General features: G+C 28.0%; 1 protein-coding gene across 1 annotated transcript in view; it reads left to right on the top strand.

Annotated features, from left to right (window-relative positions):
- Nucleotides 1–10,293: 10,293 nt before the first annotated feature.
- Nucleotides 10,294–17,494, top strand: part of LOC105830488 (putative inorganic phosphate cotransporter) — a 55,870-nt gene continuing 48,669 nt past the window's right edge. The window contains 2 exon segments of the mRNA XM_012669834.3: nucleotides 10,294–11,360; nucleotides 11,363–11,470. Coding sequence (XP_012525288.2) covers nucleotides 10,964–11,360; nucleotides 11,363–11,470 — 505 coding nt within the window. The 5' untranslated portion in view covers nucleotides 10,294–10,963.

The following is a 17,494-nucleotide window of genomic DNA, read 5'->3' as shown; positions in this document are numbered from 1 at the left end:
CGTTAAACTATAAATTCCGTTTATCTACGTATGTATGTACAATCTACGTGCGCATCACTAGAAAGTGTAAAAAAAAAGGCCCGGGTCCAATTTAGATCGTAGTGTTATTGAAATTAGAATTAAAATAGAAATACCGTTATATATATGTATTGCGTACCAGAAAGAAACTGATTTATGAAATTTCAAAAAGTAATCCTTAAAAGAGAGTGAAAGAAATATATCTTTATGAAAAAATCTCTTATTATTTGAGGTTTTAATCTTTGAAGAATACCTTAAATATATAAAATGCCTTGATAAAATGTAGGCGGATCTTTATTGCGTGTATTAAAGAAAAAAGATACCACGAAGCTGATGAATGGGTAGTTGACATTTTTGAGGATCTTGTATTAATTTTTTCATTGTTAAAAAAAAGGAAAAAAGGAAATTTAAAGAGTATTGGGACATTTGTCTTATATTATATTAATGTACAGATTTGTCAAAATGAGATAATATTTTCACTTGCATTTAAGAGGGCATATGCATATAATTAAATGAAATCTAATTTTGTAAATTTTTTGTGAAAGAAGATCCATTTAAATAGAGAAGTGCATGATCTTTACAATGAAATAAATATAGAATCACTTTTTAATTTTTTTCCGTTTTATTTTTACAAAATATTCGCCTAATTAGACCTCGTTTTAACTCGTGTATATGTTTCTCTTCTCTTCTTAAATTTTGAATAAACTCTTCTTTCTTAAATTGATTTAACATAGAAAAATATTTTCTACTTCTATTTAGAGTATTCTCATTTTTTTTGTAATTATGACTAATTATTGTCAAAAATTTTGAAAATGCTCCTTTTTTTAACAAATATTCTATAATTGATATAGAAATTATAAATACGAAAATCTTGCCATAGTTGATGCACAGTTGTAAAAATACTCTCGAAGGTGGGAATAGAGCAGGCGTCGCGTTGACAATAAATTTTACGATAACGTCTTCGATGCGAAATGACGCGATTACGTCATTGCCGAATGACAGGGCGAGGATGCACAAGATAATGAGGCTCATCCCGATCGCGCCTATCTTCGCTAAGCGACTGCGGAGGTTCTTCGGGATCATAGACAAAATTGATTATTCGTGCATCGTTTATTGTACCATAATATGTTATTCTTACGTTCTTACGTTCGTGATTACATAGCGATTCTGTGTAATTCCGCACATTGTAGAATCGCGAATCCGTGAAAAAATGACAGGCAATCAAGATAACGAGCGTTATTATGAATGAAATATTCAAGATAGATGACGGACGCTGGTTAACGTCTGTCAACAGATTATATACTTCGCGGGTGGTTCCCGAGACATGATTTCGCCAGCTTTCCTCGTTCTCACAAATGCTTTTTCATCCCTCCGAATGCACTATTTGAGATGATAATGGCAGTGTAAAGCATTGCGAATCCGCGAAGAAAGACAGCTGGAAGGCCTAGTTTGCCTTCAATGTCACATGAATAGCTTTCGAGGAATTATCTTGTCCGTTTTCTTATCGTGAAACAAAGGTTTGCACTCTGAGTACCTCTGCGCATTTCTGGCGCACATGTCTGACGCACATGTTTGACGCACATGTTCTCGTGTTCAGGGAACGCGATTATCGTATCGGACATTTATTTCACATTAAGCTAAACGCTATATTTTAATTAAATACGATGTTAAACAGAGTTGGAAAAAGAAGTATTGAAAAAACTGTTATAGAAGAATTATTGTTTATGTTTGTGATTATTTAATATATCAGTTGGAAAATAAGACGGTTTTAACCGAAATGCTGACTGGACGAGGAAAATAAAAAAAATGTTTTATTAGAAAAATTCTTCTAATTTTAGAGAAGAGTTCTTTTAATATTTCTTTCTTTTGCAATTATTTTTATCGAGTATCGATGGTCATATTTATTTATTTATTATTTTTTTTATAACTCTGGAATTTTTTAAAATAGAAAAAGAGGTCATATTATTTCTAAAATAAGTATAATAATGTACAATAATAGGTATAATAGGTAATAGGCAATAGCAACAATAATTATAATAATAACAATTATAATAATTAATACCGAATTTAATATAAATTATAATGTCTAAGGTTTATTTAATTTAAAGCAGCAATATTATATGTTTTGTTAGGTCTGTGTGATTTTTATTTTGTTATATCTATCTAATTTCGTAAGTTGAAGATAATCTTTGCAAATCCTTTCAAAGCCGAAGAGAGAAAAATATTTATATATTTATTGTTTTACATTCACATGTTAACAATTAAATGTTATGACGCACAATAAAACTTGTATCATACGAATTGAGAGCTTAAAGCTTTTTCACGAAACATGATGCTTTAGTGTAAGAGTTTCCATTTGAAGTGGAGGAAAATTTGTGTAAATATTCCGTCTCTCGAAACATTCAGTAGAAGGCTCGTCGTCTGCAATGAACGTGCAAAATGATAACTGCTGTCTTAAGTCAGTCTGTACACATATGCTGACAACATGATATCGTAAAGCGATAAAACTCGATATCATATATATAATCGATTCTGAAAAACTCCTGTCCCACGTGGATCCAACATGGTCCAATAGCGTTGAGTTAATCTTTCAAAATCTCCCGTCATATAATGACGAAGTTTATTCGTTTTATTTCTAATTGTGTATGATTGCGCACGATGTATAGTCGTATGTATTTACACATCTGCGTTTATATTTAAAAGAAAGGTAAACATTGCACATTAAATATTATCAAAGTTTACATGTTAATTGAATACTTTCAGAAACAAAATTATGAGAATTATTATTTAATGAGAATTAATTACCTTAATGAGAATTCGACAGTGAGCTGTAAGTTGACCAGCACTTTTTAACATGTTAATTATTATAAATTCTCAATCAACAAGAGAAAACACGCGCGAGAGAAAACTTTTCTTGAACATTTCACTTGTATGCGAAATCGTGCTTATCGAGAAGATATCGTCGTTGTCATCTCCGCAATTAAAGCGAAGTACCGTAATTAGCGAACGAATCATCGTCCAATCAAGCAAGAGATACGCGATAATCGTATTGCAACATTTCAAGTAGACAAGAAATGATTGTACAATTATTCAATTTGTAACATAAAGCAGACTCATTAAAAAATTGTATTACGTGACTTCAAAATTTTTACATTTATAATATTTTCTTTGAGTTTAAAAAGTAAAGAAATGAAACAAAGAAACGAATCTAAAAAATGAGAAAATGCATGAATAAATGACAAAAATCTTTTTTAATTTATTGCGAGTCTGCGTTACGACAAACTCGACAGTTACCGTAATGTTTTTTTAATTACGAGAAAGTTTCATAGATTGCCTTGGCAATAAAATTTCTCGAATAATACATAAGTCGATTATTATATCGTACGAAGCTTTTTTTATTGTTATCTTTGTACTTATTTGTTGAAATTAATGAAATTAATGAATAAAATTAATAAATTTGTTGACGTTTTCATAATAATTAATTAATAAATGCTTCGTATTTTTGTGAATCACGGAATTATTCTTGGATATGTTACGAGACCTTGTTTGCCGCTCGCATCAGCGGCTCGCGTGATTAGCTAGTGATCGACACGTGAGACGAGCCTTCCGACTTTTTCTTATCAGCTTTTATTCACGAGATCAGTAGATCGGCATGGGCAAACATCGAATCGCACGTGCTCAGAGTTAATCTCGTAATACGCGGGAGTGCGATTTAACAACCAGTTTTATTGCCAGTCTTTAATATCTCTGCACGAGATGTATGGCTCTTGGCGCAAGATAAAACTTTGTGGAAGTGATTGCAAATTTTCTCTATCGCCGAGAGTGGTTGTGTTTGATTCTTACTCGTATAAACAATTATATTTACGACGTTATATATATGTATATATATGAACAATGAAAGTGTTAGCTAACATTAGTTAATGTTGAGACGTGAAATAAGACTCCCATATAATCTAAGAGTTTTATAAAATCTAAATGTTGCAATTAAAGTTCAGGTAGTGTTATCTTCCCACACACAGAAAAATATTTATTCTTCTACTAAGAAAATCGATTACTCAATTTAATTTTTTCCTTGTAATAAGTAACGATTATCTTTAATAAAGAATATTTTCTTGATAATAATCTTGAAATATACTTATCACAAGTTTTAGAAAAACTCATTAGTATATACCTAAAGAAAGAATTTATATTTTTTCGAAGACTATTATAAAATTAAATTGAAAAAAAGTAAAAATAATGAGTAAATCGAATTTTTAATTTATTATTTTTAATTTTTAATTTTAAAGTATTAAATTACTCGAGATTTTTGTCATTATTTTTAAAATTTTAATATAATAAAAATATATAAAGTAAGTAAAATTAGAAACATTTATGTAATGTTATTACTTACATTTTTAATAAATTTATATATATATATATATAATTTATTTAAAATATAAATAATAACACATTTGTAAAAATAAGTGTAAGAGGATATTCTAGTAATCTAGTATAAAAGATTAAAATTTTTTCTTTGTATTTTCTCAAAGTATTTGATGTACTCTCTAAATGGTAATTGATGTATTATCACTGATGGTATATTTATAGCTGTGATAATTAGAAAGAGAAAGAGTGAGATTCACTGTCTTTTAGTGATTTTCACTTTAAAATTGTGCATTATCACTGAAAGATCAGTATATTTTTACTGATTTCAACGATTTTCCATCGATTGTAATTTAAAGAGTAGAAATATGTGTATGCAAGAAAATTTACTTAAAGTCATAAAATTAATAAAAGTTATACCAATTTGAAGAAAGACGCTTAATGTAGTTTTAATTTAACGTTATGTGCCCTATCTTAAATTATGTTTAAAAATAATATGATAAAGTAATTCATAAAATTTTTCTTTTTTATATTACTTTTTGTGAACATTTTAACGTTTTCACAACGTTGTAGGAACATTATGTTCTATACATATTTTGAGTTTACTTGTAAAAGCAATTTGGTTTTATTTATAAAAGTCACTCGACGGAATTAATTTAAAGAGTAATTATTGCATTATAAGTTTTATTATTTACTCGTTATTATCTTAACAGAATGTACAGACTACTTCAAAACAATCTGAAACAATCTTAATCACGATATTGACAATGGCGGGGAATCCCCGGGAAATTAATAAACATTTATCAAATATTTATTAATATAATTAATTTTATCGAGGCACTTATAACTCCTGTTTTGAATGTATCGAATCTGTATCGACACATCGATTTTTGTGATCACGCGATTAATTGATAATCAGTTGGTTCTCTCTCGATTACGTATTACTTTGACCGTGACTTTTGTTTCGAAAACGAAATCGCAAGAAAGTCCATGTTCACCGGCCGGAAAGAAACTTCGCTATGCGCGTGTTGGGCTTGATAAAATAGTTAGGCTACACAGTTCGTTTACTGACAAAAAGAAAAAGGACGGCAATACGTCGCGACGCTACACTTTCTCGTCGTTCGAAATGCCGATCCGATAACATTACGAACGCGCTTTCGCCGTGGAAACTTTTTTTATGGCACTACAAAAGTTTCCGTAAAACACGCCGTGAATATTTCCACAAAATACGCCGAGATGTTACATACATATATAGTCAGTATCAGTGTAACCTAATAATACACACGCGAAATCGCGTTGTACCGAGTTTATTGCATGAATCACGGAATTAACATTATGATTATAACACTGATAAAAATATTACATGCTGTGGTTATTTTTGACAATTTTTATTGGAGATACCAAGACGAGCAATTATGAACAAGATATCTATAAATAATAATATTAATGCGATTCTTACATTTACAAAATAAAGTTAGAAATTTCATTATTACAATTGAAGTACAATTTTCTACAAAAATTAAACAAGTCTGAAAATTTGAATATTCCGGAAACAAAAAACTTTTTATTTTTAAATCGTTTATGATGTAATTATGATAATTTTCTCGAGACGTATAAGATATGAGAAAAAAGTCGTAAATTTTAATTAATATTTTAAGAACCCATTTAAAAAAGCAATTAAAGAGAATCTCTAAATCTTGTTTGATTTTTGCAAAAATTTTCTATTTACTAGCTATTTATATTTCTCGTTTTTTTTATTATTATTAAATTGTTCACAATGTGATGCTAATGATAGAAAATAATTTGACATCATAATTAATAATAAAATTTTTTTAATGAATTCTGATTTGTAGAAAATGGTTTAATCCTCCATTGCTTTCGTGATAAATGCTTAATTCACATTTTGATTTTTTTAAATTGGATAAATGTGATATAAATGTTAAAAATCTGAAATTTTTTACTTACAATATTTTAGATTATATTTATATTTATTCGTTTAGTAAAATTTTTGTTAATAATGTAAAAAATGTGTGTTTGTTGAATAAGACCAATGATTAATTGTTTCACATTATTCCCGTTAACTGATATATTTACAAAGTTCAAATACATAAATTTGTCACATTGTAAACGTTAAAAAAAAAAAACTTAATCTTTGAATATGCACAGTGCCAATGTTATTGCATAATTAACTAATCATTCCATTGCGAAGAATGTAGGTACACGCTATCTTTATCACACTCAATGTATTCAATCTCTTTATCGTCACTTGAATAGGTAACAATGTTAAGAACCGGGATTGACGGAAGTGGAAGGGACGAATGGGATTGGTATAACTTGCTACCGGCAACAGCTCGGTCTCGTTGCTCGGACGTGCCAGTTTGTCGTGCCCGCTAATGAGGCCGCCGTGATGGGGTCTGTGGGTCACTTTGTGGCCCACCGTTGATGACGATGACGATGACGGTGACGCGCCGCGAATAAGAGGCTCCGAGAACGTCGCGAGTCATTACCTCGTGAACGAGTCTTCGTGCCGGGAATGAGTTACGATTCCGGTGTGGAGAAGTTGTTCTCGTTAAGAGAGGAGATACGTCCGCTTCGGAATTTCTGCGATTTAGCAAACTCACGCATGCAATTATCTTTCTGCGGAACCAGTAGCACATTGTGTTAGAACCCGGGATTTTCCATAAATGCTCTCTTGCACGTTTCACTGTGCACTTCTAAAAAAAACGTGCAACGTAACTTTAATAATTATCTTTTGTAATATTTTTTAATATTCTTTTTCGATCGACTATAACAGCGCGCGCGATATTAGAACAAAATTTTTTTATCGAGTAAGATAATATAACAGGATACGTCGGATTAATTCGACTATTCAGTGATTATTTAATTTATATCAGCCATATCTATCTGTCTGATATTCTCTTGTCCGATAAAAATTACGATTATTAATTATTTGCGATAAATATTGGCATAACTGTCTTGATGTCTTGCTTAGAATTGATCGCATTCCCGAAATACATTCGATGTTGATTTATTTAACAGTAAGGAATTATACAGCAGGAATTATAAAAAGTTATGTTAGCTTCAGTCTCTCATTTACATATGTAGAAAAAAATTATCTAATATAGCGGTGATCGATTTTTGGACTACATTAAATAAGGCAAGATTAATTACATCCAGTGTCATCACAAGTTTCAACTGAGTACAGAATTGTAACTTTAATAGCAGTCATTAATAATCATCCTAGTAGTTCTTCACATCAACGATAATTTATTTAGAAAAATGCAAAAAATCTACAGCCAACAAAAACGCAGTAGTTTTTTTTTTCTCAAGCCACATGTAATTGCGAGCTGAATTTTTTCGCCATACTGGTTTTCAGCCTTGGATTGGCACTATGAGTAGATTTGGCGATACGCATCGTTGGCAACGATGTCTACTGAGAAATGACTAACATTATTCTTTTTTTCACATTTCAATAATTATTTTACATAATTTCAAATAGCACAGAATGTCCTATGAAAGTTCATTTTATGTTTATTTTATCGCGGATATTTATAATGTCCCGTTTTGGTTATCCATCAATATTTAGTGAATTCATCTATTGAATATCCGGATTATTTTCATATTGAGGTTTCTACTCATATGGACCACTGCCGCTAGGTAGTTATATAGCTGGACCGCTAATAATTTGTATGCAAAATTCAGCACACTGTTAAGCCAAGCGGCGCAAACTACAGTAACTGTTTACGGCTCGATCGCAATGGTTAACACCCATTTAATACTAATATTTGTAATTTCTACATACATGGAATTAATGAATGAATTAAGGAAAAATGTTTAATGTTATAAATTTTTTATTTAAATAATATAATATACTTTCATTGAATTGTAACAATCTTATATTATCTTAAAACATTCCACAGAATATTTAAAACATATATAAAATTATGAGATTATATTAAAATACATAATAACTTCTCTCTTAATTTCATGTAAATCTGATCACGTATGAAAATTTTATACAAGAATTTGTGGCATATTATATTTTATGACAAATATATGAATTAATCCTGCATTTCATATTTATTACTCGTTTAATTTATATATATATATATATATTTTTGAACGTCTTTTTCAGCAATTAATAACTACAAATGCACTGGAAATTATGTTTATTTTAGGTTTTTGTTTTGATATTCTGTGAAGTTTGTGACAAAGTCTGAAGTTATGACATGAAAAAAAAACGTCTATTGGATGTTTATTGCATTTTATTTGGTTACTTAATAAATGTTCCAATATTAGAATTAAAACGTCTAAGGAACATTCAATAGTTATTTATGTGCTATCTGAAATATTTTATATGCCATAGATTATTTAAAGTTAACTTGTTTTACTGCATGAATTATTACTAATACACTCTTGCATTTTAGTAATAAAAAATTGATAGCGAAAATGTTGATAATAATAATGTGGCGCAATTGATAAACAATATGTTAGAAACGCATGTGGAATATTATCTTTAGCAATTGTGTAGAATAATTTCTAAGTAAGTACAAAATTTAAGAAAATATTTTCTGGGTTATTTTCTGTAACTGAGAAATGTAAAAATTTTGGAAATCTAGAAAATTCTTAGAAATATTTTAAATATTTAAATAAGATATTTAAATTTGGTATATACATATACCATGGTACACTAATGAATGGCGCGCGCCACACGCACACGCACGCACACACACACACACACGCGCGCGGAGTTTATTCAAGTTTAACATTTTTCTTTAAATTTTTAATTTCTGCAAAAACACTACTTATATTTTTTGATACGGTCAATCATTTTTTAGTTAATATAACTATTATTTATAGTTTAAAACATGATAATTGATTATTTTTTAGATTTCTGAAATTTTTATTTTTTTTTTAATTTTTATTTTTTTGTCATATTTCCTGTATTTTAAAAACACTTAAAAGTACTTTAGAATATATGTTTATGATTTTTTTTCATAAAATAAATCAAGGAATATTACATTTTTGTACTTTTGTACTGATTTAAGAATTACTTTATGTAATCTACATTGTCGTGCTTATTGTTAGTACTTGATCAATTTTACTGATGTTACATTTATTTAAATGATCTTGGTGCTGAAGTATTATTAATCATGATATTTTCGCAGAAACCTATTTTGAAGTCCTATTATAATATAAAAGCTAGCTTTAGAGAGCATACGATATCTTTGCAGGAAAAATTAATGTTGATAACCGTATTAATCTTATTTTAAGAGATGTGAAAGCTAAGTATTTCATATCAAAATTAATTCAGCGATAATCAATCAAATACTTGATTTTCTTTTTTTCATTTTTGATAATAATTTTATTTTTGGAAATTAGTATTAAGATTAAGATAATTTTAATTGAGCACTTTAAAAAAATGCTCAGGTATTTGATTAAAGTAATATGTATTATCTAGTCTTTAGTCAATTTGAAGTACAACAATCTATAGACAAATATCATACCTGCTGTTTTATTATCATTGATAACCTGCTAAAAATATCGAAATATTGACTGTATCTGAGGACGTTAGAACTACTTTTTTTCGACACTGTAAACGTGAAAGCGTCAATTAAAGCGTTTAATCAATGGAACAGATAATAAGCCAATAATTCAAAGGTGTTGTCACACGCATGTGACATACTTATTTTCTTCTTGTTTAAACAACATGACATACTATTCGTAATTATTTTTATATTTTGCTGCAATTATAAATTATACTTTAAGAGTCTCGATTGATTAGTATTAATAATATTAATACTAAATAATTAGTATTGATTTGTATTAATAATATTAATAATTTATTTTTATCTTTAAGTAATTATTAATCTTTTTTTTTATATATCCCCAATTTTTCAGTTATTAAATTAAGTGAGTTAATAGAATATTGATAATGAATTAATAATATTAATAAACAGCAATAATAAATTATTATTTTTATCTATTACATTCTTATATTTAGAATTTGGATTTGATATATAGAGTATTCAATTTTGACAATTAATATAATTTTTTTTTGTTTATCATCTTGATAACACACAATCATATCTTATGATATGTTATTCTTATTGAAGCTAGTTTTTCATCAAAAATTAAAATATATATGATTATATATGATATATATAATTTATTATATATAATTTTTATTAATTTTGTGACATTTTTTAATTTCCTCAGTTACTTCTAAAAGTATTGATGTTTCGTAACTTTATTGTTTAATCTCAAGTATATATTTTAATATTTTTTTATTTATTGTAACAAATATTTTATGTTACAGATTTAAAACTTATGGCAATTTATTCGATAATTTTATTTAAAAAACCAACTTAGATTGTTTGAAGATAAAGAAAGAATAATCTAAGAAGATGATCAAACAATTTTAATTCGTGAATAAACATGTCATATTTTTATAAGATACGAGGTGCATTCCTTGCGGGAGAATAGCCTGCTTCGCACCACTTGAAGATTCATGAATAAAGGAAATAGTCTTGAGACATTTTAATATATGTGCTGAGGACATGCACTTGTTTGCACGTCGCGAATGGTTCTGAATCTGTCTTTCTTGAGATATTCCACCATTGACACGGTTTATTTAAGACAACTTCTATTCTTCGTGTGCAGACTAGACTCTGAAGAGAATTTTATTTTTCCGTTTTACCTTTTCGGCTCACTGGTAGACAGGTGCGATTCAGGAAAAGCGCGTTGTGCGCGTGGGAGAAGAGTTGGAAGTTCCACCGGTGGGGCTCCAACGGCGTGGTCTAATTGGCCAACATGCGAGGTGTTCGCCTCTAAGTGTCGCGAGTACGTCCGTGTTTGTAACAGTGTCAGAGTGACCGTCGCACTGGTTGTTACACGCGGAACAGGACAGACGCCGATTTTTCGGACGGAGCTTTCTTCTTTGGAAACCCTTCAGTGCCGGCAGACTTCCTCGCCGATTGACCCTTCGTCATAAGTGGCAACATGGTCGAGAATGCTATGACTCTGGATCGAAAAAAATCGGAGATCAAGAAACCCGAGGTCTTCGATGTGGAAATTCCAGCTTCTACAGGTAGGAGCGTTTTATGATTACACCTTTCATGACCACGAGTTAACTTCGTAGCGGAAGTGCAGCTTCTAAATGGCCTTTCAAATATATAACATCAAGTATAAATAGGCAAATATATATAAGTTGTCTCGGTGAATTTTCGATCTTTGATTCGATGCATAAAATATACTTATATTTTGTGTTTCTATTATTATAAATAAATAAAGATCTTTGTATGTATCTAAAGAATTAAAATTTAAACTCGTTGAAATTACAAGATTTAAGTTACTATTGATTTTAATTTTATATGTATAAAAATAAACAATTTCTTGATATTATTTATTTAATATAAATAGCTTTAGGTATTTTAGAGTCTTTTTAGAAAGAAGATATTGCGTAGTATTGATGTGACTTAACTTTCGATGCGTGTAAAAGTAGGTTTATGTGGTAGAAATAGGACTATTAGAATGACAAAGTTTTGTCTATCTGTTTTAACAAAAACGTGCTATTTTGATAATAGTACATGCAAAATTTTAATATTCCGTGTAACGTAATACAATTATTTTTGCTTTACATGGAAATTTAGCCACATATTCTCTTTTTAAATAAATGTATAGGAAAGCTAAATAAAAAATAAGAAAATATTGATGACTCAAAAAAAACTATAAAACTTGCGAAAATTATATATTACGCAGCGCGTCTCACAATTACCGTTAGTTATTGTTACTTTTTTTACTTTTTATATCTTAAGAAGAGTAAAATTGTGTGATTATAATAATACAAGAAAATAAGATTAAATTGTTAATAATTTTTCCAACAGTTTAAATTGTTATTTAAATTACACAATTTTACTTCTTGACATAAAAAGCTCTCTTTCCAAAACATAAAAAGTAAAAAAAATATTATATTAATTTTATAATTTTATGCCAAAAATATAGATAAATTTTGTTTTTTAAATTTTAATGTAAAATTAGATTTAATAATTCTAATGATAGTAATTATTAATGCTATCATTAATTATTTACGTAGTAAAAGTCAGTATTAACTGTGAAAATCAATAACAAATGACAGATCGATACGCGCCTGTATGTAACTATCTAAGGTTTAAGTGTGCGAATTCTAAGAAATATTGAAAATAAGAACTACAAGAAGTATTCTAAGAAATATTATCTTTTATCAGTATAGTTTAAAAACTATTATAATCTCGAGACATTTTTGGATTAGGATTTTTTACTCTAGAATATCTGATGAAATATTTAATGATGATTATAAAATACTGTATGTACATGTACATAAATATATGTACATATATTTATGTACCTGTACACATTCTGTATGCACATGTACATAAATATATGTACATATATTTATGTACCTGTACACATACCCACACACGCACACCCGAGTGCACGCATACGTGCGCACGCGCGCACATGTATATATGTAATTTTCGCATGTTTGTATGGTTTTGTTTAATTTACATATATGAGAATTATTTTACCAGATCTATTACCCCTTTCCTCCAATTAAAATTAAATTTAATTAATTAATTGTAACCAATAATATTTAGATTGTGTAAAAAATAAATAAGATTGCGCCTTTTAATTATAGCAACTTTTTTGCAAATAGATGTTTAGTTTTTATCAATATCCATTTCTGAAAGATAAAAATAGTTATTTTTAAGGAAGCTTTTTTTCTCTTTTTAATAAAGGAAAGTTAATGTTAACATCTTACTTCGTTTTCTAATAGTATTTTTTAAACAGGAGCTAAAAATAAAATATTGCATATGTGAAAACATTTGTAAATTTGAAAGTGTTTTCTATTAGAGGGTATATTAGTTTTTATAATACTTTTTCACATTTTGTAACAATTAATTTTTGCAATATAACAAAAAATAAGCATCTAAAAAATTGAATATTAAAACATAATAAGTTACATTCTTTTTTTTCCAACATAAATTATTTGAAAAAAAACATTTACAAATTTAGATGAAAACTTCTAGAAGTTTTTTACTTTAATGTAAAACTCTTTTTCTTGATTATACAAATATCTTATATTATTCAGCAATTTGTAATACAGCGCGACTATACATAAAGATTAGATTAAGTTAGTTTCTAATAAATTTATTATAGAAAAAAGCCATGAATGTATGATTTATAAATTTTCATTTTTTAATTATCCAAGGTCCAGTTTCACAATTAACACTGGAGTTTAATTAACTGTATTCAGTAGCAACATTTGTTTTATATAAATCATCTATTAGACATTGTTAATTAAACACTTCCTTCCTTTGGTTAAAATAGTTGTAGAACTAAACTTGAACAGATCATGTTTTTAACAGTATTAGTATTAATATTAATATAGTGTGATGTTTATTTTTTGATAAATAAAGACGTATCGCTTTAGGAGGCGTATGTCAGTATTAGTAATTTTCCTCTATGAAATACAGTGAGAAATTTATCGCTATTACTTCAGGCGATCGTATTTCTCGATTTTATCATTATTTTCAACGGATGAAATCGAATCTTTTCATTAATTATTATAATTTGTTACGTAGTCTAAAAACGCTATTCTCACTTCTGTAAGGTCAATGTTAATGATCGTGTTGGAATAATTAATTAGCAAGTTGTCAATAGTTGAATAACTTTCGAGTTTCACAGTGTACATTCGAAAATTCCGTAGAATCGTGTGAATTGTATTTTGTCAATTTCGCATAGTTATCGCAATATATATTCACACGATTTGATACTGACGATTCAATTTATCCTACATTATCTATTCATTATAACTGACACGTTGTAAAATACGTATATTAAGTCAAATTGGTTATAATTTAAACTCGCAACTAATACGAAGAAATGATGGTTCTACATAACGAGGTCGGGAATGCTCCCAGATCTAAAAATATATTTCAAATTGATTTTACAATTTAACACTCCTCAAAAAACTATTTTACGTTTAAAATGATTTTTCCCATAATCTCATATTCTACATTTAATGTTTTACAACAAACATATTCCTCTTTCAATAAAATAAAGGATTCATCACAAATTTAGGATATATTATTTTGTTTTTTTTTCTTGTATTAAGAGAAATGTGTCTTATATAAAAAAATAGGTTAATTTAAAACAGAGGGCTTCTACGTGCAGCATAAAAGAAGCAACAAGTAGTGGATTCCTCTATTTGTGAATATTATGTTAATACTATCTTTCTCTTGATTTTGGGAGGGAAATTCTTTTGAGGCATAAATAAGAGTAAAATTATCTCAGATTTAGATAATTCCACGTTTACCGAAATTTTTTTGATGAATAAAGCTTATTTACTATATTTACTATATTTATATATTTTTCAAAATGTTCTCTTAAATTGTCAATTCATAACTTCATTCCTTGATGAGAATTAAAAAGAATGCAAACATATTTCTTGCTAGCGTTAGACTTTACGGAAAGGTGAGCATTATTTGCAGTTACTAATGATATGGTGTAAGACCTTGCATTTCACATTTGCGAAATGAACAATGATGCATGGTAAAATCGAGTTCATTCACGCTCATTACATTGGTACTTTTACATCGATCGATGCGAATCACTCAGTGGCACTTAGATGCATTCGCGCGTATCTGATCCGACCAGGAAGTAATAAGAGCACGTGATTTTGTTGGCATTCTCTCTTCACCTAGTGGAATTGCCTGGAAAAAACGATTTGAAGTCACCGGCAGTTTTACGTAATGTTAAATAAACTATGCTGGGGACAATTACGGGGGACTCTAATTAACTCGCCTTCGCTATGCAACCTCTCGTGCTGTTTTGCGGCTTACAGTGAAAATGTATAAACACTGCCTTATGTAATTTTAATTTTACCGCGCGGTTTTTCAAAGCGTTATCGCGAGCTCGAATAAACTGCATCGCGAATGAAAGCGAATACATAAACTTGGACGGTAAAAAGATAAAATATTATACTCGTGATAGATTATTATCGATTTACTGCGTTATTATTTTGTTAAAAAAAGTACTTTTAATAAAATTTACAAAAACCAAAATTATTAAACTATTTCTGTATCCATATAAATAATTTATTTCTTATAACTCTTAATAACTAAGACTTATTTAAAATCTTTAATTTTAAATTCATGGATTTTATTGATTTATTATTTGAAAACATTTTTTTTTATTTAATCGAAATCTATGATTATAAAATGTTTTATTTTATTTAACAAAGACATGTTGAAGAGCATTTTTACAAAATATATTCGTAATTATAGTGCAACTTTGTGAGTTTAATGCAATTTTTCAATAAGAAGAATAAAGAACTAACAGCCGTGACGGTTGGCGGACAGTAATCATAACATTAGGAAAACTGTAATTAAAATATGGTTAATAATAATAATATCAGATTTAAGGTGGAATAGCGAAATTCATAAGCTCGTGATGCAAATCTGCAAAGTCCATAGAAACTTCTGTTTTCTACTTAATATGTTTTCCGCGGTTCACTGAGCTGTCACGCCGACATTCCTGTAACCTCCTAAATCTATTATTACTTCTTCTTTTTCCTTTGTACCAAGACAATTCTGGATTTCTTTTCATTCCTTGTTATAACAACCAACAAGGTCCCGACAATACTCATGTACACTTTTCAAGCGATCATTATCATACGTTATCACTCATTTAATCTGTTATAACTACATATTTGACAATATTTAAATGATGAATTTATTGTTGAAAAATTTAAGACGATGTTCAGTTGGGGAAAAAGATAATTCTCTCAATTTTCAAAAGATTAATATTTTATTATTAGATTTTATATGATAAATATCTTCTGTATCTCTTATACATTTCCCTTTATATTTTTAATCAAACGTCCAAAGATTGGCTTGTTATTGTTTTCTCTGCTTTCATTCCTTTGTAAATCTTTTAAAGAAAAAGTAAATTGCTAACTGACATTATGTATTGAAAGTAGTCGCATTTCACACAAATTCTTCTCAATTGCACTGACAATAAAAGAATAGTATTTGGTATTTATCACCATAACATAATTATGGCTATAACATGTATTACATTAACAAAAAAATTGTTGCAATAATTTAAAGGATTACATTCTTAACTAAAAAAAATAAAAAAAACATTTCTTGTATTAAAAATTATTATTTACAATTTTTAAGTATGAAACCAAAAGAATTAAAAACAACAAAAATGGCAAAGTTGTGAGTAATAATGTACATAAATAATCACTTGAGAAATCACTATATTTTTTATCAATGTTGGAGATAACTTAAATAGTTTTCAATATTTTTCGATGAAAATTTGTATGTTTATTGTAACATATTTGTTTATTCTGTATATATTTGTAAAAAAAAAATCTTTTTTTTAATATTAAATTTATTTTATTTTCTTTAAAAAATGTATAGAAATTAATCATTTTTTGACGTCAAAAAGCTTCTTAAATAACTTGCAATCCATTTTCGATACCAAGCATATTTCAATTATAGTAATTGCAACATTTTTTAAAATGTAACATATTGTATGTTGAACTATTTTACCAATATAATAATAATAATTACAAAAATGGAACTCCTAATCATAATTATGTTACATTTAATTATATTTACAAATACTAAATATTTTTCTCTTAGTGTAAAAATAAGTCGAAATAATAAGTAGAAAAATAAGTGGAACAACTGTCAAAATTGAAAAGTAAAAAATGACAACTATTAATTAATTTGCTGTAAATTGAATTGGTTGTGCCTTTCAAATAATTCTTCAGAATTTTAATTGCTTGCTTATTGTAAAGAAAATATACGTATTTAAAAGTGCAAAAAATATTTTTTAGCTAATATGTATTATATATATTAGCTATTATCTTATATATATAATATATATATAAGAAATAGCAAGAGAAAACGCATAATTCTCTTTATTTGCTATAAAGACGATTAAAAAATCTCGTTTGGAGAGAAATATCTTTGAAATTTTAGTTATTTATAAATAAAGAAGAAAATTGATTGAACTTCTAATCAGGTATCCTAATAGACTATATAGTAGTATTCGTCAA

The sequence above is a fragment of the Monomorium pharaonis genome, chromosome 2, assembly GCF_013373865.1.
Source record: "Monomorium pharaonis isolate MP-MQ-018 chromosome 2, ASM1337386v2, whole genome shotgun sequence".
NCBI lineage: Eukaryota > Metazoa > Arthropoda > Insecta > Hymenoptera > Formicidae > Monomorium > Monomorium pharaonis.
This window is presented reverse-complemented; position numbering and strand designations above follow the sequence as displayed.